At 48.6% G+C, this 24,074-nt stretch overlaps 1 protein-coding gene across 1 annotated transcript in view; it reads left to right on the plus strand.

Moving 5' to 3' along the window:
- The first annotated feature begins 15,700 nt into the window (after positions 1-15,700).
- Positions 15,701-24,074, plus strand: part of LOC116958063 (UDP-glucose:glycoprotein glucosyltransferase 1-like) — a 71,086-nt gene continuing 62,712 nt past the window's right edge. The window contains exons 1-4 of the mRNA XM_076055173.1: positions 15,701-15,783; positions 21,412-21,621; positions 22,005-22,087; positions 23,447-23,577. Of these exons, the coding sequence (XP_075911288.1) occupies positions 21,419-21,621; positions 22,005-22,087; positions 23,447-23,577 (417 nt within the window). The 5' untranslated portion in view covers positions 15,701-15,783; positions 21,412-21,418. The remainder of the gene's footprint in view (positions 15,784-21,411; positions 21,622-22,004; positions 22,088-23,446; positions 23,578-24,074) is intronic.

A 24,074-nucleotide genomic window follows, 5' to 3' on the forward strand; every position in this document is an offset into this window, starting at 1 on the left:
GTGTGTAAAGGTTGTGTGACTGTGTGTGTGTGAAGGTTGTGTGTGTGTGTGAAGGTTTGTGTGTGTGACTGTGTGTGTGTGAAGGTTGTGTGGGTGTGTGACTGTGTGTGTGTGAAGGTTGTGTGGGTGTGTGACTGTGTGTGTGTGAAGGTTGTGTGTGTGTGTGACTGTGTGTGAAGGTTGTGTGACTGACTGTGTGTGTGTGACTGTGTGTGTGTGACTGTGTGTGCTGTACCGGGGGAATCTCCATATGGTACAGATATAATGGGAGGCTGATCGATGCCCGGGTGCGGTCAAGGGATGGCTCCCTATTGCTCAATCACGTTATGTATGCTGATTTGGTAATAGCTGCTCAGTCAGAGGAGGAGTTGGAGACGCTGCTGCTGAGACTGGAGCGTGCCACTAAGAGGTGGGGCCTTACCATCAGCCCCACCAAAACTAAGCACCTCCCTGGGTATTTTGTACCATCGGACACTCCACCCCCACAACTCCCAATCGGTGATGGGGCAGTTGTGGAGAGTGGAGAGTTTCCCATACCTGGGCAGTGTGCTTATGACTGGCTCCAGTTTAACAGCAGAGGTCTCACTCCGAATTAGTCGAGCGGCAATATCTTTTCATCGGTTGCGTAACGCTGTGTGGAAGCTACCTGGTCTGTCGCTCCGCACTAAGCTTCAGGTCTTCTCGGCCACGGTCATTCCCTCCCTTCTCTACGCTTGCGAAACGTGGACCCCCCTAATGGAACATCTTCGCCGGTTAGAAACATTTAGGCTGGCCTGCCTACGATCCATCCTGGGTTTAACCAGACTGCATTGTGTGAGGAGCTCACAAATCCTTGAAAGATCTGGGCAAGGTCCCATCGGTGAGCTCCTCCGGCGGGCAAGGCTCCGATGGCTGGGTCATGTAGCCCGCATGCCCAGCCACCGCATGCCGAAACAGGTTTTGTTCGGCCGGATTGAGGGGGCTAAGCGGGCGCGGCACGGGCTAGAGAAGAGATGGAGTGATGTGGTACAGGAGAACGTGGAGCTGTGTGGACTTACCGATGACTGGTACCAGTGGTGTCAAGATCGGCCTCTGTGGAGGAGGCTCGTGAAGGATGCTACTGGGCAGTTGGAGGCAGTCGCCCTCCAACAACAACGGAGGGTGGAGGAGCGACGCTCAGAACAACGAGCGGAGCGCTGGGTGGCTAAAGCACAGCAGGTTGGCACAGTAGGGGGCACAGGTGGTGCATCACCCAGTCATCTCAGTCAGTCGACCCGTGGCACCTGGGTCTGCCCCGTGACCTCCTGCCAGCGGGCGTTCGACACTTCACGTGGCCTCAGGGTGCACATAGCCTGGCACAAGCATCGTGGTGACGTCACCGCCACTTAGTGGCGAATGGCGGTTGTTGTTGTTGTTGTTGAAGGTTGTGTGAATGAGTGTGTGAAGGTTGTGCCTGTGTGACTGACTCTGTGTGTGAAGGTTGTGTAACTGTGTGTGTGTGAAGGTTGTGTGTGTGAACACCGCCTTCACATTCTGTAGATGTAGATGCCCCTGATTCTTCACGTTCTTCAGATTAGATGCCACTGGTTCTTCACGGACTACTGATGTAGATGCCACTGGTTTTTCACGTTCTGCAGATGTAGATGCCACTGGTTCTTCACGTTCTACAGATGTAGATGCTACTGGTTCATCAAGTTATTCAGATTAGATGCCACTGGTTCTTCACTTTCTGCAGATGTAGATGCCACTGGTTCTTCACGTTCTACAGATGTAGATGCCACTGGTTCTTCATGTTATTCAGATTAGATGCCACTGGTTCTTCACATTCTGCAGATGTAGATGCCACTGGTTATTCACGTTCTGCAGATGTAGATACTACAGGTTCTTCATGTTCTACTGATGTAGATGCCACTGTTTCTTCACGTTCTACAGATGTAGATGCCACTGGTTCTTCACGTTCCGTAGATGTAGATGCCACTCGTTCTTCACGTTCTACAGATGTAGATGCCACTGGTTCTTCACATTCGGCAGATATAGATGCCACTGGTTCTTCACGTTCTGCAGAAGTACATGCCACTGGTTCTTCACGTTCTACAGATGTAGATGCCACTGGTTCTTCACGTTCTGCAGATGTAGATGCCACTGGTTCTTCACGTTCTGCAGATGTAGATGCCACTGGTTCTTCACGTTCTGCAGATGTAGATGCCACTGGTTCTTCACGTTCTGCTGATGTAGATGCCACTGGTTCTTCACGTTCTGCTGATGTAGATGCCACTGTTTCTTCACGTTCTACAGATGTAGATGCCACTGGTTCTTCACGTTCTGCAGATGTAGATGCTACTGGTTCTTCACGTTCTGCAGATGTAGATGCCACTGGTTCTTCACTTTCTGCAGATGTATATGTCACTGGTTCTTCACGTTCTTCAGATGCAGATGCCACTGGTTCTTCACGTTCTACAGATGTAGATACCACTGGTTCTTCATGTTATTCAGATTAGATGCCACTGGTTCTTCACGTTCTGCAGATGTAGATGCCACTGGTTATTCACGTTCTGCTGATGTAGATACTACAGGTTATTCATGTTCTGTAGATGTAGATGCCACTGGTTCTTCACGTTCTGCAGATGTAGATGCCACTGGTTCTTCACGTTCTACAGATGTAGATGCCACTGGTTCTTCACGTTCTGCTGATGTAGATGCCACTGGTTCTTCACGTTCCGTAGATGTAGATGCCACTGGTTCTTCACGTTCTACAGATGTAGATGCCACTGGTTCTTCACGTTCTGCTGATGTAGATGCCACTGGTTCTTCACGTTCTGCTGATGTAGATGCACTGGTTCTTCACGTTCTACAGATGTAGATGCCACTGGTTCTTCACGTTCTGCAGATGTAGATGCCACTGGTTCTTCACGTTCTGCAGATGTATATGTCACTGGTTCTTCACGTTCTGTAGATGTAGATGCGACTGGTTCTTCACGTTCTGTCGATGTAGATGCCACTGGTTCTTCACGTTCTGCAGATGTAGATGCCACTTGTTCTTCACGTTCCGTAGATGTAGATGCCACTGGTTCTTCACGTTCTGCAGATGTAGATGCCACTGGTTCTTCACGTTCTGTAGATGTAGATGCCACTGGTTCTTAACGTTCTACAGATGTAGATGCCACTGGTTCTTAACGTTCTACAGATGTAGATTCCACTGGTTCTTCACGTTCTGTAGATGTAGATGCCACTGGTTCTTCACGTTCTGTAGATGTAGATGACTGAATCTTCACGTTCTGTAGATGTAGATGCCACTGGTTCTTCACGTTCCGTAGATGTAGATGTCACTGGTTCTTCACCTTCTGCAGATGTAGATGCCACTGGTTCTTCATGTTCTACAGACGTAGATGTCACTGGTTCTTCACGTTCCGTAGATGTAGATGCCACTGGTTCTTCACGTTCGGCAGATGTAGATGCGACTAGTTCTGCACGTTCTGTCGATGTAGATGCCACTGGTTCTTCACGTTCTGCAGATATGGTGCCACTGGTTCTTCACGTTCTGTAGATATAGATGCCACTGGTTCTTAACGTTCTACAGATGTAGATGCCACTGGTTCTTCATGTTCTACAGATGTAGATGCCACTGGTTCTTCACGTTCTGTAGATGTGGATGCCACTGGTTCTTCACGTTCCGTAGATGTAGATGTCACTGTTCTTCACCTTCTGCAGATGTACATGCCACTGGTTCTTCATGTTTTACAGACATAGATGCCACTGGTTCTTCACGTTCTGTGCATGTAGCTGCCACTGGTTCTTCACGCTCTGCATATGTAGAAGATGCCACCGGTTTTTCACGTGGCATCTACTTGACACACAGACGGGGTTTGTTTGCATCTCTGAAAGTTCGCAATTCGGGTGTCCACATGCGGATGGAGTCCCCAGTCGTAATGTTGGATGGATTCGCTGGCCCTGGGATACGGCCCACGTGCCCACAATGCCCCCCATCGTCTTTGTGCCCTTGAGGGCAGCAGTGACGCCCAGCTCCAAATGTGTCGACTAACTCCATCGCCTTCCTCTCATCTCTCACGCAAATAATCGCATTTGCATGACGCAAAGGGCGCAACCCTCACGGTTAGATTCATCGCACGCACCGCATGAACCCACCACACGTTTCCTTCCGCTCTCCACCCCCTTGCCTTCCCCATATAGATAATCAATCAATGACAGCAGAGAGTGCACATTTAATGGGGCAGGCATTGATGGTAGCATGTACAGGGAATCCTCTAATAGTGAACACTCGGCTTACGAACTTTCAGAGATACCAACAAACCTGGTCCGTACGTCCGGTTGCCTGTTCGGACTAAAGAGTCGTGGGTTCAACCACCGTGCAATAGATGGCGGTGGTGGCATCGACACCTGTAGAACGTGAAGAACCAGTGACATCTACATCTGCAGAACGTGAAGAACCAGTGGCATCGACATCTGTAGAACGTGAAGAACAAGTGGCATCTACATCTGCAGAACGTGAAGAACCAGTGGCATCTACATCTGTAGAGCGTGAAGAACCAGTGGCATCTACATCTGTAGAACATGAAGAACCAGTGGAATCTATATCTGCAGAACGTGAAGAATCAGTGGCATTTACATCTACAGAACGTGAAGAACCAGTGGCATCTACATCTGTAGAACGTGAAGAACCAGTGGAATCTACATCTGTAGAACGTGAAGAACCAGTGGCATCTACATCTGCAGAATGTGAATAATCAATGGTATTTACATCTACAGAATGTGAAGAACCAGTGGCATTTACATCTGTAGAACGTGAAGAACCAGTGGCATCTAGATCTGTAGAACATGAAGAACCAGTGGCATCTACATCTGCACAACGTGAAGAACCAGTGGCGACATCTACATCTGTAGAACGTGAAGAACCAGTGGCATCTACATCTGTAGAACGTGATGAACCAGTGGCATCTACATCTACAGAACGTGAAGAACCAGTGGCATCTACATCTGTAGAACGTGAAGAACCAGTGGCATCTAGATCTGTAGAACGTGAAGAATCAGTGGCATTTACATCTACAGAACGTGAAGGACCAGTGGCATCTACATCTGTAGAACGTGAAGAACCAGTGGAATATACATCTGTAGAACGTGAAGAATCAGTGGCATCTACATCTGCAGAATGTGAATAATCAATGGCATTTACATCTACAGAATGTGACGAACCAGTGGCATTTACATCTGTAGAACGTGAAGAACCAGTGGCATCTAGATCTGTAGAGCATGAAGAACCAGTGGCATCTACATCTGCAGAACGTGAAGAACCAGTGGCGACATCTACATCTGTAGAACGTGAAGAACCAGTGGCATCTACATCTGTAGAACATGAAGAACCAGTGGCATCTACATCTGCAGAACGTGAAGAATCAGTGGCATTTACATCTACAGAACGTGAAGAACCAGTGGTATCTACATCTGTAGAACGTGAAGAATCAGTGGCATCTACATCTGTAGAACGTGAACAACTAGTGGCATCTACATCTGCAGAACGTGAAGAACCAGTGGCATCTACATCTACAGAACGTGAAGAACCAGTGGCATCTACATCTGTAGAACGTGAAGAACCAGTGGCATCTACATCTGTAGAACATGAAGAACCAGTGGCATCTACATCTGCAGAACGTGAAGAACCATTGGCATCTACATCTGTAGAACGCTTTGAACCAGTGGCATCTACATCTGTAGAATATGAAGAACCAGTGGCATCTACATCTGCATAACGTGAAGAATCTGTGGCATCTACATCTGTAGAACATGAAGAACCAGTGGCATCTACATCTGCAGAACGTGAAGAATCAGTGGCATTTACATCTACAGAACGTGAAGAACCAGTGGCATCTACATCTGTAGAACGTGATGAACCAGTGGCATCTACATCTGTAGAACGTGAAGAACCAGTGGCATCTGCATCTGTAGAACGTGAAGAACCAGTGGCATCTACATCTGTAGAACGTGAAGAACCAGTGGCATCTACATCTGCAGAACGTGAAGAACCAGTGGCATCTACATCTGCAGAATGTGAAGAACCAGTGGCATCTACATCTGTAGAACATGGAGAACCATTGGCATCTTCATCTGTAGAACGTGAAGAACCAGTGGCATCTACATCTGCAGAACGTAAAGAACCAGTGGCGGCATCTACATCTGTAGAACGTGAAGAACCAGTGGCATCTACATCTGCAGAACGTGAAGAACCAGTGGCATCTACATCTGTAGAACATGAAGAACCAGTGGAATCTACACCTGCAGAACGTGAAGAACCATTGGCATCTACATCTGTAGAACGTGAAAGACCAGTGGCATCTACATCTGTAGAACATGAAGAACCAGTGGCATCTACATCTGCAGAACGTGAAGAACCTGTGGCATCTACATCTGTAGAACATGAAGAACCAGTGGCATCTACATCTGCAGAACGTGAAGAATCAGTGGCATTTACATCTACAGAACGTGAAGAACCAGTGGCATCTACATCTGTAGAACGTGAAGAACCAGTGGAATCTACATCTGTAGAACGTGAAGAACCAGTGGCATCTACATCTGTAGAACGTGATGAACCAGTGGCATCTACATCTACAGAACGTGAAGAACCAGTGGCATCTACATCTGTTGAACGTGAAGAACCAGTGGCATCTACATCTGTTGAACGTGAAGAACCAGTGGCATCTGCATCTGTAGAACGTGAAGAATCAGTGGCATTTACATCTACAGAACGTGAAGAACCAGTGGCATCTACATCTGTAGAACGTGAAGAACCAGTGGAATATACATCTGTAGAACGTGAAGAATCAGTGGCATCTACATCTGCAGAATGTGAATAATCAATGGTATTTACATCTACAGAATGTGAAGAACCAGTGGAATATACATCTGTAGAACGTGAAGAACCAGTGGCATCTAGATCTGTAGAACATGAAGAACCAGTGGCATCTACATCTGCACAACGTGAAGAACCAGTGGCGACATCTACATCTGTAGAACGTGAAGAACCAGTGGCATCTACATCTGTAGAACGTGATGAACCAGTGGCATCTACATCTACAGAACGTGAAGAACCAGTGGCATCTACATCTGTAGAACGTGAAGAACCAGTGGCATCTAGATCTGTAGAACGTGAAGAATCAGTGGCATTTACATCTACAGAACGTGAAGAACCAGTGGCATCTACATCTGCAGAACGTGAAGAACCAGTGGAATATACATCTGTAGAACGTGAAGAATCAGTGGCATCTACATCTGCAGAATGTGAATAATCAATGGCATTTACATATACAGAATGTGACGAACCAGTGGCATTTACATCTGTAGAACGTGAAGAACCAGTGGCATCTAGATCTGTAGAGCATGAAGAACCAGTGGCATCTACATCTGCAGAACGTGAAGAACCAGTGGCGACATCTACATCTGTAGAACGTGAAGAACCAGTGGCATCTACATCTGTAGAACATGAAGAACCAGTGGCATCTACATCTGCAGAACGTGAAGAATCAGTGGCATTTACATCTACAGAACGTGAAGAACCAGTGGTATCTACATCTGTAGAACGTGAAGAATCAGTGGCATCTACATCTGTAGAACGTGAACAACTAGTGGCATCTACATCTGCAGAACGTGAAGAACCAGTGGCATCTACATCTACAGAACGTGAAGAACCAGTGGCATCTACATCTGTAGAACGTGAAGAACCAGTGGCATCTACATCTGTAGAACATGAAGAACCAGTGGCATCTACATCTGCAGAACGTGAAGAACCATTGGCATCTACATCTGTAGAACGCTTTGAACCAGTGGCATCTACATCTGTAGAATATGAAGAACCAGTGGCATCTACATCTGCATAACGTGAAGAATCTGTGGCATCTACATCTGTAGAACATGAAGAACCAGTGGCATCTACATCTGCAGAACGTGAAGAATCAGTGGCATTTACATCTACAGAACGGGAAGAACCAGTGGCATCTACATCTGTAGAACGTGATGAACCAGTGGCATCTACATCTGTAGAACGTGAAGAACCAGTGGCATCTACATCTGTAGAACGTGAAGAACCAGTGGCATCTACATCTGTAGAACGTGAAGAACCAGTGGCATCTACATCTGCAGAACGTGAAGAACCAGTGGCATCTACATCTGCAGAATGTGAAGAACCAGTGGCATCTACATCTGTAGAACATGGAGAACCATTGGCATCTTCATCTGTAGAACGTGAAGAACCAGTGGCATCTACATCTGCAGAACGTAAAGAACCAGTGGCGGCATCTACATCTTTAGAACATGAAGAACCAGTGGCATCTACATCTGCAGAACGTGAAGAACCAGTGGCATCTACATCTGTAGAACATGAAGAACCAGTGGAATCTACACCTGCAGAACGTGAAGAACCATTGGCATCTACATCTGTAGAACGTGAAAAACCAGTGGCATCTACATCTGTAGAACATGAAGAACCAGTGGCATCTACATCTGCAGAACGTGAAGAACCTGTGGCATCTACATCTGTAGAACATGAAGAACCAGTGGCATCTACATCTGCAGAACGTGAAGAATCAGTGGCATTTACATCTACAGAACGTGAAGAACCAGTGGCATCTACATCTGTAGAACGTGAAGAACCAGTGGAATCTACATCTGTAGAACGTGAAGAACCAGTGGCATCTACATCTGCAGAATGTGAATAATCAATGGTATTTACATCTACAGAATGTGAAGAACCAGTGGCATTTACATCTGTAGAACGTGAAGAACCAGTGGCATCTAGATCTGTAGAACATGAAGAACCAGTGGCATCTACATCTGCACAACGTGAAGAACCAGTGGCGACATCTACATCTGTAGAACGTGAAGAACCAGTGGCATCTACATCTGTAGAACGTGATGAACCAGTGGCATCTACATCTACAGAACGTGAAGAACCAGTGGCATCTACATCTGTAGAACGTGAAGAACCAGTGGCATCTGCATCTGTAGAACGTGAAGAATCAGTGGCATTTACATCTACAGAACGTGAAGAACCAGTGGCATCTACATCTGTAGAACGTGAAGAACCAGTGGAATATACATCTGTAGAACGTGAAGAATCAGTGGCATCTACATCTGCAGAATGTGAATAATCAATGGCATTTACATCTAAAGAATGTGACGAACCAGTGGCATTTACATCTGTAGAACGTGAAGAACCAGTGGCATCTAGATCTGTAGAGCATGAAGAACCAGTGGCATCTACATCTGCAGAACGTGAAGAACCAGTGGCGACATCTACATCTGTAGAACGTGAAGAACCAGTGGCATCTACATCTGTAGAACGTGAAGAACCAGTGGCATCTACATCTGTAGAACGTGAAGAACCAGTGGCATCTACATCTGCAGAACGTGAAGAACCAGTGGCATCTACATCTGCAGAATGTGAAGAACCAGTGGCATCTACATCTGTAGAACATGGAGAACCATTGGCATCTTCATCTGTAGAACGTGAAGAACCAGTGGCATCTACATCTGCAGAACGTAAAGAACCAGTGGCGGCATCTACATCTGTAGAACGTGAAGAACCAGTGGCATCTACATCTGCAGAACGTGAAGAACCAGTGGCATCTACATCTGTAGAACATGAAGAACCAGTGGAATCTACACCTGCAGAACGTGAAGAACCATTGGCATCTACATCTGTAGAACGTGAAAAACCAGTGGCATCTACATCTGTAGAACATGAAGAACCAGCGGCATCTACATCTGCAGAACGTGAAGAACCTGTGGCATCTACATCTGTAGAACATGAAGAACCAGTGGCATCTACATCTGCAGAACGTGAAGAATCAGTGGCATTTACATCTACAGAACGTGAAGAACCAGTGGCATCTACATCTGTAGAACGTGAAGAACCAGTGGAATCTACATCTGTAGAACGTGAAGAACCAGTGGCATCTACATCTGCAGAATGTGAATAATCAATGGTATTTACATCTACAGAATGTGAAGAACCAGTGGCATTTACATCTGTAGAACGTGAAGAACCAGTGGCATCTAGATCTGTAGAACATGAAGAACCAGTGGCATCTACATCTGCACAACGTGAAGAACCAGTGGCGACATCTACATCTGTAGAACGTGAAGAACCAGTGGCATCTACATCTGTAGAACGTGATGAACCAGTGGCATCTACATCTACAGAACGTGAAGAACCAGTGGCATCTACATCTGTAGAACGTGAAGAACCAGTGGCATCTGCATCTGTAGAACGTGAAGATTCAGTGGCATTTACATCTACAGAACGTGAAGAACCAGTGGCATCTACATCTGTAGAACGTGAAGAACCAGTGGAATATACATCTGTAGAACGTGAAGAATCAGTGGCATCTACATCTGCAGAATGTGAATAATCAATGGCATTTACATCTACAGAATGTGACGAACCAGTGGCATTTACATCTGTAGAACGTGAAGAACCAGTGGCATCTAGATCTGTAGAGCATGAAGAACCAGTGGCATCTACATCTGCAGAACGTGAAGAACCAGTGGCGACATCTACATCTGTAGAACGTGAAGAACCAGTGGCATCTACATCTGTAGAACATGAAGAACCAGTGGCATCTACATCTGCAGAACGTGAAGAATCAGTGGCATTTACATCTACAGAACGTGAAGAACCAGTGGTATCTACATCTGTAGAACGTGAAGAATCAGTGGCATCTACATCTGTAGAACGTGAACAACTAGTGGCATCTACATCTGCAGAACGTGAATAACCAGTGGCATCTACATCTACAGAACGTGAAGAACCAGTGGCATCTACATCTGTAGAACGTGAAGAACCAGTGGCATCTACATCTGTAGAACATGAAGTACCAGTGGCATCTACATCTGCAGAACGTGAAGAACCATTGGCATCTACATCTGTAGAACGCTTTGAACCAGTGGCATCTACATCTGTAGAATATGAAGAACCAGTGGAATCTACATCTGCAGAACGTGAAGAATCTGTGGCATCTACATCTGTAGAACATTAAGAACCAGTGGCATCTACATCTGCAGAACGTGAAGAATCAGTGGCATTTACATCTACAGAACGTGAAGAACCAGTGGCATCTACATCTGTAGAACGTGATGAACCAGTGGCATCTACATCTGTAGAACGTGAAGAACCAGTGGCATCTACATCTGTAGAACGTGAAGAACCAGTGGCATCTACATCTGTAGAACGTGAAGAACCAGTGGCATCTACATCTGCAGAACGTGAAGAACCAGTGGCATCTACATCTGCAGAATGTGAAGAACCAGTGGCATCTACATCTGTAGAACATGGAGAACCATTGGCATCTTCATCTGTAGAACGTGAAGAACCAGTGGCATCTACATCTGCAGAACGTAAAGAACCAGTGGCGGCATCTACATCTGTAGAACGTGAAGAACCAGTGGCATCTACATCTGTAGAACTTGAAGAACCAGTGGCATCTACATCTGTAGAACTTGAAGAACCAGTGGCATCTACATCTGTAGAACATGAAGAACCAGTGGCATCTACATCTGCAGAACGTGAAGAACCTGTGGCATCTACATCTGTAGAACATGAAGAACCAGTGGCATCTACATCTGCAGAACGTGAAGAATCAGTGGCATTTACATCTACAGAACGTGAAGAACCAGTGGCATCTCCATCTGTAGAACGTGAAGAACCAGTGGCATCTACATCTGTAGAACGTGAAGAACCAGTGGCATCTACATCTGTAGAACGTGAAGAACCAGTGGCATCTACATCTGTAGAACGTGAAGAACCAGTTGCATCTACATCTGCAGAACGTGAAGAACCAGTGGCATCTACATCCGCAGAACGTGAAGAACCAGTGGCATCTACATCTGCAGAACGTGAAGAACCATTGGCATCTTCATCTGTAGAACGTGAAGAACCAGTGGCATCTACATCTGCAGAACGTAAAGAACCAGTGGCATCTTCATCTGTAGAACGTGAAGAACCAGTGGCATCTACATCTGCAGAACGTAAATAACCAGTGGCGGCATCTACATCTGTAGAACGTGAAGAACCAGTGGAATCCACATCTGTAGAACGTGCAGCATCTACACTGACTTGCTATGCAGTAGCTATTTTATTATTTCATTGCACGCTTGTATTTAACTCACTCTGTCTGTCGTTGGTGTTGTTGTATCCTCGAATCTTGCAACGGAATTTTAACCCACTTCCCAGTGTGGTATCGAATGCAAACGTGGTATACTTATGCCATACCGATGACAATACTATATTCTATCATTAAAAAATGCTAAATATATATCTTGAAAACATTATATTTTACATGTTGTGTTTCGGCTTGGCTCTAATTGTCCGCGCTCAGCTGACGTTGGCTGTAGTTGGCCACGGTCCCTCAGGTCGTGGCGAGCATCAGGGGCCACTCCCTGGAGTCGTGGAGTTCTGCCGTGGCATTGAATTTCGTTTAAATCCTGGTTTCACACGAAGGCTTTCGCGACCGACGTCACATTGTACATGTTGTGGATTGGCTCTCCGACACATCGCTGAGCTGTACCAGCAACGAATCGGCACGTTCTGTTCACGTGACAAAGGGTCCGTCAGTGAATGACGTCACGCGATTTTTGACTCCCACCCCTCTCCCCACCTTCGTCACGCGGCGTCACAAAAAGTCAGACTCCCCCCCCCCCTCAAATATGACGTCACAATGCTATGCCCCCCTTCCCCCCGCCCCCCAGAAAAATATAAAACCTGCTTGAAATCGCTTTAAAGTATTGTCATTTTAGCACGTATTTAATGTGGCGCTGCACTCTGATGTTGCAGTGTTGTTGTTATAACAACTAGTGTTGTTATAACAATTCTATGTTTATTTAAAGTGGCGCATTTTGATGGTACGATCATCATCATCATCACCACGTGGCGTCCACGCATACAAACACAGAGACAATTTCACCCGAGAAGATGGATTCTGGCTTAGCAATCATTGGAAGGATTTAAAAAAAAACATTTCGGGTTTTAAATTGATTGATCACGCTTACGGTGGCTTTCAGACGGCATCCATTATTTTCGTCTCCCCCCCCCCTCCTCTTTTCCGAACACAGATGGACTCGTCCATCTGAATAACTGTCAAATCGCTCTCCGTGGTGCTGACGTTAAAAATAACCCGCCACTTTTTTCAAATATTTCTTGCTGTGGTTTGCACACCTGATGATGATGATTGCTGCTTGTGTTGCAGCCGAAAGGTCGTGAGAATTTTTATTGTTTTATATTTTTTTATTATTTTATTGTTTCCCTTCTACGTGGTGGTGACTTTAACGAAAGAACCAAGAATATAACTCTGCCTTGTTATGATGTAAGGAAGCCGATGCCTTTTAAATATCTCAGCAAAGCTGTCAACCCAGACGGGTGACCCCGTGTTCCCCTACAGAGTTTTTCAGGTCCAGAAGGCGTACAGCCGTTTGCGTACGGGCACAAATAAAACATAAATAATTTATCGATTTAAAACTTTTGTTAACTGCAGTGATTCATATTCTTGGTTCTTTCGGTAAAGTCACCACGTAGAAGGGAAAATAATACAAATATAAAACAATATTATTTTATTGTTTCCCTTCTACGTGACTTTGCCGAAAGAACCAAGAATATGAATCCCTGCAGTCACGAAAGCTTTAAATTAAAAAATAAAATTGTCTTTGTGTTTCTCTCCCTCGTGATGATGGAGACTTTGTAGGATGAACGTTGAGATTTATAAGGGGCACGGGGTGGCCAGTAAGGTTTGAGATGGTCTGTAATAAGGTAGGGCAGTGTAGTGTATAGTGTAGTGTATAGTGTAGTGTATAGTAGTGTATATAGTAGTGTATAGTGTAGTATAGTGTAGTGTATAGTGTAGTGTATATAGTAGTGTATAGTGTAGTGTATAGTAGTGTATATAGTAGTGTATAGTGTAGTGTATAGTAGTGTATAGTGTAGTGTATAGTAGTGTATATAGTAGTGTATTTAGTAGTGTAAAGTGTAGTGTATTATGTAGTGTATAGTAGTGTATAGTGTAATGTATAGTGTAGTGTATAGTGTAGTGTATAGTACTGTATATAGTAGTGTGTAGTGTAGTGTATTGCGTAGTGTATAGTAGTGTATATAGCAGTGTATATAGCAGTGTATAGTGTAGTATATTGTGTAGTGTATAGTAGTGTATAGTGTAATTTATAGTGTAGTATAGTGGTGTATATAGTAGTGTGTAGTGTGTTGTGTAGTGTATAGTAGTGTATATAGTGTATATAGTAGTGTATAGTGCAGTGTATTGTGTAGTGTATAGTAGTGTATAGTGTAATGTATAGTGTAGTGTATAGTGTAGTGTATAGTTCTGTATATAGTAGTGTAAATTGTAGTGTATAGTGTAGTGTATTGTGTAGTGTATAGTAGTGTATATAGCAGTGTATAGTGTAGTGTATAGTGTAGTGTATAGTGTAGTGTATTGTGTAGTGTATAGTAGTGTAGTGTATAGTAGTGTAGTGTATAGTGTAGTGTATAGTATTGTATATAGTAGTGTATAGTAGTGTAGTGTATATAGTAGTGTATAGTGTAGTGTATAGTAGTGTATATATAGTAGTGTATTGTGTAGTATATAGTAGTGTATAGTGTAGTGTATACATAGTAGTGTATAGTGTAGTGTATAGTGTAGTGTATAGTGTAGTGTATAGTAGTGTTGTGTATAGTAGTGTAGTGTATAGTGTAGTGTATAGAGTACTGTATAGTGTAGTGTATAGTGTAGTGTATATATGGTAGTGTATAGTGTAGTGTATAGTGTAGTGTATATATAGTAGTGTATAATGTAGTGTATAGTGTAGTGTATAGTGTAGTGTATATATAGTAGTGTATAATGTAGTATATAGTGTAGTGTATAGTAGTGTATAGTGTAGTGTATAGTGTAGTGTATAGTGTAGTGTATAGTAGTGTAGTGTATAGTAGTGTAGTGTATAGTGTAGTGTATAGAGTAGTGTATAGTGTAGTGTATAGTGTGGTGTATAGTGTAGTGTATAGTGTAGTGTATAGTGTAGTGTATAGTGTAGTGTATAGTGTAGTGTATAGTGTAGTGTATAGTGTAGTGTATAGTAGTGTATAATAGTGTAGTGTATAATAGTGTAGTGTATAGTAGTGTAGTGTATAGTGTAGTGTATAGTGTAGTGTATAGTGTAGTGTATATATAGTAGTGTATAGTGTAGTGTATAGTGTAGTGTATAGTGTATATATAGTAGTGTTTAGTGTAGTGTATAGTGTAGTGTATAGTGAAGTGTATAGTGTAGTGTATATATAGTAGTGTATAGTAGTGTATAGTGTAGTGTATAGTGTAGTGTATAGTGTAGTGTATAGTGTAGTGTAGTGTATAGTGTAGTGTATAATGTAGTGTATATATAGTAGTGTATAGTGTAGTGTATAGTGTAGTGTATATATAGTAGTGTATAGTGTAGTGTATAGTAGTGTATAGTGTAGTGTAATAGTGTAGTGTATAGTGTAGTGAATAGTGTAGTGTATAGTGTAGTATATAGTAGTGTATAGTGTAGTGTATAGTGTAGTGTATAGTGTAGTGTATAGTCGTGTATAGAGGAGGGGGGAGCGAGGGAGGGGCGGGGCGGGGTGGGGGAGGGGAGGGGCGGGGAGGCGGTGAGGGTGGGGGAGGGGCGGGGAGTGGTCGGTGTAGTGGATGAGGTGGGCGGGGCGAGGAGGGGGCGTGGCCCCGAGGCGGATGAGACACGAGGAGCGATCCGATTGGCCGGGGCTGTCCGCTCTACGAAACCCCGGTGAGTGGACGTGTGGCTGAAACTTTAAACTTAAAACATTTTTTTACCATTTAACAATTGGCAATCAATTTCGGGAAAGCAAAAGAAAAATTCCTCCACATTAACAGCGACATTGTCTGTTTGTGTGCGTGGGTTGGGTTCAATGTGTTTTTTTTAAAGAAATATAATAAGAATAAAGGTGGTAGTGGTGGTCACCGGGTTAACCCACGACCGGCTCGGCGGGCCTGGCCCGGCCGGGAAAGGCGCCTCCGGACCCGGCAGAGAATCTATCCGAGCGCCGTGGTGTAGGCCGCAGTCCGCGGTGTCTGCCCGTGGTTGTCAAAGTTCATTATTTCGTTGACTCTCAGAGCTCGGATTTAGCCAGCACTGCCGTACGATGTGATTGCTTGTGTGTGGTTTGTGCAATTCATTGGTGCTGAACGAGGCTTAGACCGGTAACGCGGTACAATTGATACATCGGTTTCATATGCACGCACATTCAATTTGCCAGTCTGTAGGTCTCTGTGTGAGTGAGTCTGTGGGTCTCTGTGCGGTGAGTCTGTGAGTCTCTGTGTGGTGAGTCAATGGGTGTTTGTGCGGTGAGTCTGTGGGTATCTGTACAATGAGTCTGTGGGTCTCTGTGAGTCTGTGGGTCTCTGTGCGATGAGTCTATGGGTCTCTGTGCGGTGAGTCTGTAGGTCTCTGTGTGGTGAGTCTGTGGGTCTCTGTGCGGTGAGTCTGTGGGTCTCTGTGCGGTGAGTCTGTGGGTCTCTGTGCGGTGAGTCTGTGGGTCTCTTTGCGAGTCTGTGGGTCTCTGTGTGAGTGAGTCTGTGGGTCTCTGTGCGGTGAGTCTGTGGGTCTCTGTGTGAGTGAGTCTGTGGGTCTCTGTGGGGTGAGTCTGTGGGTCTCTGTGTGGTGAGTCTGTGGGTCTCTGTGTGGTGAGTCTGTGGGTCTCTGTGTTAGTGAGTTTGTGGGTCTCTGTGTGATGAGTCTGTGGGTGTCTCTGTGTGGTGAGTCTGTGGGTCTCTGTGGGGTGAGTCTGTGGGTCTCTGTGTGGTGAGTCTGTGGGTCTCTGTGTGAGTGAGTCTGTGAGTCTCTGTGTGGTGAGTCTGTGGGTCTCTGTGGGGTGAGTCTGTGGGTCTCTGTGTGAGTGAGTCTGTGGGTCTCTGTGGGGTGAGTCTGTGGGTCTCTGTGTGAGTGAGTCTGTGGGTCTCTGTGCGGTGAGTCAATGGGTCTCTGTGCGGTGAGTCTGTGGGTCTCTTTGCGAGTCTGTGGGTCTCTGTGTGACGAGTCTATGGGTCACTGTGTAGTGAGTCTATGGGTCTCTGTGCGGTGAGTCTGTGGGTCTCTGCGAGTCTGTGGGCCTCTGTGCGGTGAGTCTGTGGGTCTCTGTGCGGTGAGTATATGGGTCTCTGTGTGATGAGTCTGTGGGTCTCTGTGCGGTGAGTCTGTGGGTCTCTGTGTGGTGAGTCTGTGGGTCTCTGTGTGATGAGTCTGTGGGTCTCTGTGCGAGTGATTCTGTGGGTCTCTGTGCGGTGAGTCTGTGGGTCTCTGTGCGAGTCTGTGGGTCTCTGTGCGAGTCTGTGGGACTCTGTGTGGTGAGTCTGTGGGTCTCTGTGTGGTGAGTCTGTGGGTCTCTGTGTGATGAGTCTGTGGGTCTCTGTGTGGTGAGTCTGTGGGTCTCTGTGTGATGAGACTGTGGGTCTCTGTGTGATGAGTCTGTGGGTCTCTGTGTGATGAATCTGTGGGTCTCTGTGTGGTGAGTCTGTGGGTCTCTGTGTGGTGAGTCTGTGGTCTCTGTGCGGTGAGTCTGTGGGTCTCTGTGTGGTGAGTCTGTGGGTCTCTGTGTGATGAGTCTGTGGGTCTCTGTGCGAGTGATTCTGTGGGTCTCTGTGCGGTGAGTCTGTGGGTCTCTGTGCGAGTCTGTGGGTCTCTGTGCGAGTCTGTGGGACTCTGTGTGGTGAGTCTGTGGGTCTCTGTGTGGTGAGTCTGTGGGTCTCTGTGTGATGAGTCTGTGGGTCTCTGTGTGATGAGTCTGTGGGTCTCTGTGTGATGAATCTGTGGGTCTCTGTGTGGTGAGTCTGTGGGTCTCTGTGTGGTGAGTCTGTGGTCTCTGTGCGGTGAGTCTGTGGGTCTCTGTGCGAGTCTGTGGGTCTCTGTGTGGTGAGTCTGTGGATCTCTGTGTGGTGAGTCAATGGGTCTCTGTGCGGTGAGTCTGTGGGTCTCTGTGTGAGTGAGTCTTTGGGTCTCTGTGTAGTGAGTCTGTGTGTCTCTATGTGGTGAGTCTGTGGGTCTTTGTGTGATGAGTTTGTGGGTCTCTGTGTGATGAGTCTGTGGGTCTCTGTGTGAGTGTGTCTGTAGGTCTCTGTGGTGAGTCAATGGGTCTCTGTGTGGTGAGTCTGTGGATCTCCGTGTGAGTGAGTCTGTGGGTCTCTGTGTGGTGAGTCTGTGGGTCTCTGTGCGGTGAGTATGTGGGTCTCTGTGTGATGAGTCTGTGGGTCTCTGTGTGATGAGTCTGTGGGTCTCTGTGTGATGAGTCTGTGGGTCTCTGTGTGGTGAGTCTGTGGGTCTCTGTGTGGTGAGTCTGTGGTCTCTGTGCGGTGAGTCTGTGGGTCTCTGTGCGAGTCTGTGTGTCTCTATGTGGTGAGTCTGTGGGTCTTTGTGTGATGAGTCTGTGGGTCTCTGTGTGGTGAGTCTGTGGGTCTCTGTGTGAGTGTGTCTGTAGGTCTCTGTGGTGAGTCAATGGGTCTCTGTGTGGTGAGTCTGTGGATCTCCGTGTGAGTGAGTCTGTGGGTCTCTGTGTGGTGAGTCTGTGGGTCTCTGTGCGGTGAGTCTGTGGGTCTCTGTGCGGTGAGTCTGTGGGTCTCTGTGTGATGAGTCTGTGGGTCTCTGTGCGATGAGTCTGTGGGTCTTTGTGTGGTTAGTCTGTGGGTCTCTGTGAGTCTGTGGGTCTCTGTGCGATGAGTCTATGGGTCTCTGTGCGGTGAGTCTGTGGGTCTCTGTGTGCTGAGTCTGTGGGTTTCTGTGTGGTGAGTCTATGGGTCTCTGTGTGATGAGTCTGTGAGTCTCTGTGTGGTGAGTCAATGGGTGTCTGTGCGGTGAGTCTGTGGGTATCTGTACAATGAGTCTGTGGGTCTCTGTGTGGTGAGTCTGTGGGTCTCTGTGAGTCTGTGGGTCTCTGTGCGATGAGTCTATGGGTCTCTGTGCGGTGAGTCTGTAGGTCTCTGTGTGGTGAGTCTGTGGGTCTCTGTGCGAGTCTGTGGGTCTCTGTGCGGTGAGTCTGTGGGTCTCTGTGTGATGAGTCTATGGGTCTCTGTGTGGTGAGTCTGTGGGTCTCTGTGCGATGAGTCTATGTGTCTCTGTGTGATGAGTCTGTGGGTCTCTGTGCGATGAGTCTGTGGGTTTCTGTGTGGTGAGTCTGTGGGTCTCTGTTAGGGGAGTCTGTGGGTTTCTGTGTGGTGAGTCTGTGGGTCTCTATGCGGTGAGTCTGTGGGTATCTGTACAATGAGTCTGTGGGTCTCTGTGGTGAGTCTGTGGGTCTCTGTGAGTCTGTGGGTCTCTGTGTGATGAGTCTATGGGTCTCTGTGCTATGAGTCTGTGGGTCTCTGTGCGATGAGTCTGTGGGTCTCTGTGCGAGCCTGTGGGTCTCTGTGCGGTGAGTTTGTGGGTCTCTGTGTGAGTCTGTGGGTCTCTGTGTGGTGAGTCTGTGGGTCTCTTTGTGAGTCTGTGGGTCTCTCTGTGAGTCTATGGGTCTCTGTGTGAGTCTATGGGTCTCTGTGTGAGTCTATGGGTCTCTCTGTGAGTCTATGGGCCTCTCTGTGCGTCTATGGGTCTCTGTGTGAGTCTATGGGTCTCTGTGTGAGTCTGTGGGTCTCTGTGTGAGTCTGTGGGTCTCTGTGTGAGTCTGTGGGTCTCTGTGTCAGTCTGTGGGTCTCTGCGTGAGTCTATGGGTCTCTGTGTGAGTCTATAGGTCTCTGCGTGAGTCTATGGGTCTCTGTGTGAGTCTATGGGGCTCTCTGTGAGTCTATGGGTCTCTACGTGAGTCTATGGGTCTCTCTGTGAATCTATGGGGCTCTCTGTGAGTCTATGGGTCTCTCTGTGAGTCTATGGTCTCTCTGTGAGTCTATGGGTATCTGTGTGAGTCTATGGGTCTCTCTGTGAGTCTATGGGGCTCTCTGTGAGTCTATGGGTCTCTCTGTGAGTCTGTGGGTCTCTGTGTGAGTCTATGGGTCTCTGTGTGAGTCTATGGGTCTCTCTGAGTCTATGGGTCTCTCTGTGAGTCTATGGGTCTCTCTGTGAGTCTATGGGCCTCTCTGTGCGTCTATGGGTCTCTGTGTGAGTCTATGGGTCTCTGTGTGAGTCTGTGGGTCTCTGTGTGAGTCTGTGGGTCTCTGTGTGAGTCTGTGGGTCTCTGTGTCAGTCTGTGGGTCTCTGTGTGAGTCTATGGGTCTCTGCGTGAGTCTATGGGTCTCTGTGTGAGTCTATAGGTCTCTGCGTGAGTCTATGGGTCTCTGTGTGAGTCTATGGGTCTCTCTGTGAGTCTATGGGTCTCTACGTGAGTCTATGGGTCTCTCTGTGAATCTATGGGGCTCTCTGTGAGTCTATGGGTCTCTCTGTGAGTCTATGGGTATCTGTGTGAGTCTATGGGTCTCTCTGTGAGTCTATGGGGCTCTCTGTGAGTCTATGGGTCTCTCTGTGAGTCTATGGTCTCTCTGTGAGTCTATGGGTATCTGTGTGAGTCTATGGGTCTCTGTGTGAGTCTATGAGTCTCTCTGTGAGTCTATGGGTCTCTGTGTGAGTCTATGGCTGGGACCACGGTGTGAAAGAAGTTCAACACACACACACACAGCGCGGTTGAAACTCGGATCGGAGCTCGGCCTCTCAGTGGTGCCAGCTCAGCACTCTGACCTCTGACCCTGGAGCCACGTGACGTTGTGGAGTGGTTCGTGGTGGTGGTGGGGCTTCTGATATAAGATGAAGCTCCCATTCCCCCCGTGTAGCCTGTAACAGGCTGTAGGGGCAAGTGCTGTTAGCAGCAGCATCACCCACGAAGGCTACCGGCACTGTGGCACACGAGGGGGTGGGTGGCAAGCACCACGCCCGGCCGCCTTTGTCTCCCCGGTTGCGACGTTTACTTCGCAACGGACAGAACAACCCACATACGTCCGCGGTTGTGTACACACGCGTGTGTGTGTGTACACAAGCACACACACGCGTGTGTGCGTGTGTACACAAGCACACACACGCGCACACACACACACAGACACGCGCATGTGTGTGTGGTTGTGTACACACCACGCACACACGCGCACGCCACACAGACACGCGCGTGTGTGTCTGTGTGGCGCGCGTGTGTGTGTGTGTGTACACACACGCCACACAGACACGCGCGTGTGTGTCTGTGTGGCGTGTGTCTGTGTGGCGCGCGTGTGTCTGTGTGTACACACACGCCACACAGACACGCGCGTGTGTCTGTGTGGCACGCGTGTGTCTGTGTGGCGCGCGTGTGTCTGTGTGTACACACACGCGCACACACACAGACACACGCCCGTGTGCGCGTGTGTCTGTGTGTGTGGTTGCGTATTTGGCCTACTACTCCTCTCGCCCGCTCGCCGACCGTTCCGGCCGACGTTCTCGCTCCGTCCGCAGTTTACAGATGGCCACCGTTGCCATGGCGACTGCTCCCCGACCGCCGTCACGGCAGCAGCGCCAGCAGCAGCAGCAGCTGACGCCGCTGCTGCTGCTGCTGGCCGTGCTGCTGCTGGCCGGGCCGGTACCTCGGTGCAGGGCGGCCACCAAGGGCGTGACGACGACTCTCGACGCCAAGTGGAGCAACACCCCACTGCTGATCGAGGCCAGGTGGGTGGTGGTGGTGGTGGTGGGGGTGGTGGTGACGGTGGTGGTGGTGGTGGGGGTGGTGGTGGTGGTGGTGGTGGGGGTGGTGGTGGTGGTGGTGGGGGTGGTGGGGGTGGTGGTGGCGGTGGGGGTGGTGGCGGTGGGGGTGGTGGTGGTGGTGGGGGTGGTGGTGGTGGTGGGGGTGGTGGTGGTGGCGGTGGGGGTGGTGGCGGTGGGGGTGGTGGTGGTGGTGGGGGTGGTGGTGGTGGTGGGGGTGGTGGTGGTGGTGGGGGTGGTGGTGTCTGCGTGGTGTCTCTGTGTCTGCATGGTGTCTGCGTGGTGTCTCCGTGTCTGCATGGTGTCTCCGTGTCTACGTGTCTACATGGTGTCTACGTGTCTGCGCACAGCGAGTTCATCGCCGAGGAGAGCAACGAGAAATTCTGGAACTTCGTGGACACCGTCCAAGACCTCTCGGCTGTCCTTGGCGCCGGTGAGTGGGAGGGAGGGTGAGCGGGAGGGTGGGTGGGTGGGTGAGTGGGAGAGAGGGTGGGTGGTTGACTGGGTGAGTGGGTGGGTGAGTGGGTGGATGAGTGGGTGGATGAGTGAGTGGGTGGATGAGTGAGTGGGTGGTTGACTGGGTGAGTGGGTGAGTGGGTGAGGTGAGTGGGTGAGGTGAGTGGGTGGGTGAGTGAGTGCGGTTATTGAGTGGGTGAGTGGGTTGGTGAGTGGGTGAGTGAGTGGGTGAGTGGGTGGGTGGGTGAGTGAGTGGGTGGGTGGGTGGGTGAGTGAGTGGGTGGGTGGGTGGGTGAGTGAGTGGGTGGGTGGGTGGGTGAGTGAGTGGGTGGGTGGGTGAGTGAGTGAGTGGGTGGGTGGGTGGTCGAGTGGGTGGGTGGGTGGGTGAGTGGGTGGGTGGGTGGGTGAATGAGCGGGAGGGTGAGCGGTTGAATGGGTGAGCGGGAGGGTGAGGTGAGTGGGTGAGGTGAGTGGGTGGGTGAATGAGTGAGGTTATTGGATGAGTGGGTGGATGAGTGAGTGGGTGAGTGGGTGAGTGAGTGGGTGAGTGAGTGAGTGGGTGAGGTGAGTGAGTGGGTGAGTGTGTGGGTGAGTGAGTGAGTGGGTGAGGTGAGTGAGTGGGTGAGTGGGTGAGTGAGTGGGTGAGTGAGTGGGTGAGGTGAGTGAGTGGGTGAGTGGGTGAGTAGGTGGATGAGTGAGTGAGTGAGCGAGCACGAGAATGGGGGAAGTGAGCGGGCGATTGAGCGAACACGTGACAAATGATAGAGTGTGTGAACGAGCCTAAAGCTGCTGCTCGCTACTCACAGCACTTGCCCCCACAGCCTGTTGAGGCTACACGGGGGACCTTTGTCTGTGTGTCTATAGGTGCTGCTCGCTACTCACAGCACTTGCCCCTACAGCCTGTTAGAGGCTACACGGGGGACCTTTGTGTGTCTATAGGTGCTGCTCGCTACTCACAACCACTTGCCCCTACAGCCTGTTAGAGGCTACACGGGGGACCTTTGCCTGTGTGTCTATAGCTGCTGCTCGCTACTCACAGCACTTGCCCCTACAGTCTGTTGAGGCTACACGGTGGACCTTTGTCTGTGTGTCTATAGGTGCTGCTCGCTACTCACAGCCACTTGCCCCTACAGCCTGCTAGAGGCTACACGGGGGACCTTTGTCTGTGTGTCTATAGGTGCTGCTCGCTACTCACAGCACTTGCCCCTACAGCCTGTTAGAGGCTACACGGGGGACCTTTGCCTGTGTGTCTATAGCTGCTGCTCGCTACTCACAGCACTTGCCCCTACAGTCTGTTGAGGCTACACGGGGGACCTTTGTCTGTGTGCGCCATCAGCGTCAGAGCAGTCGTACTACAGCCTGCTGCACAAGAAGGCGGCACAGTTCCTGACGCCCCTGCAGCAGAACCTGCTGCGATACTCCCTCGCCATGCGCACTCACTCAGCCACGGTGCAGATGTTCCAGCAGGTAGTCAACTCACCACCACACTCACCACACTCACCACACACTCAGCACCACCACACTCACCACCACACTCACCATCACACTCACCACCACCACACTCACCACCACACTCACCACCACACTCAGCACCACACTCACCACCACACTCAGCCACGGTGCAGATGTTCCAGCAGGTAGTCAACTCACCACCACACTCACCACACTCACCACCGCACTCACCACACTCACCACACTCAGCCACGGTGCAGATGTTCCAGCAGGTAGTCAACTCACCACCTCCACCACACTCACCACCACCACCACCACACTCAGCACCACACTCACCACCACCACCACACTCACCACCACACTCACCACACTCACCACCACACTCACCACCACCATCACACTCAACACCACACTCACCATCACACTCAGCACCACCACACTCACCACCACCACCACACTCACCACCACCACCACCACACTCAGCCACGGTGCAGATGTTCCAGCAGGTAGTC

The sequence above is a fragment of the Petromyzon marinus genome, chromosome 70 (assembly GCF_048934315.1).
Source record: "Petromyzon marinus isolate PM22_M1 ecotype Great Lakes invasive population chromosome 70, UKy_Petmar_22M1.pri1.0, whole genome shotgun sequence".
Lineage (NCBI taxonomy): Eukaryota > Metazoa > Chordata > Hyperoartia > Petromyzontiformes > Petromyzontidae > Petromyzon > Petromyzon marinus.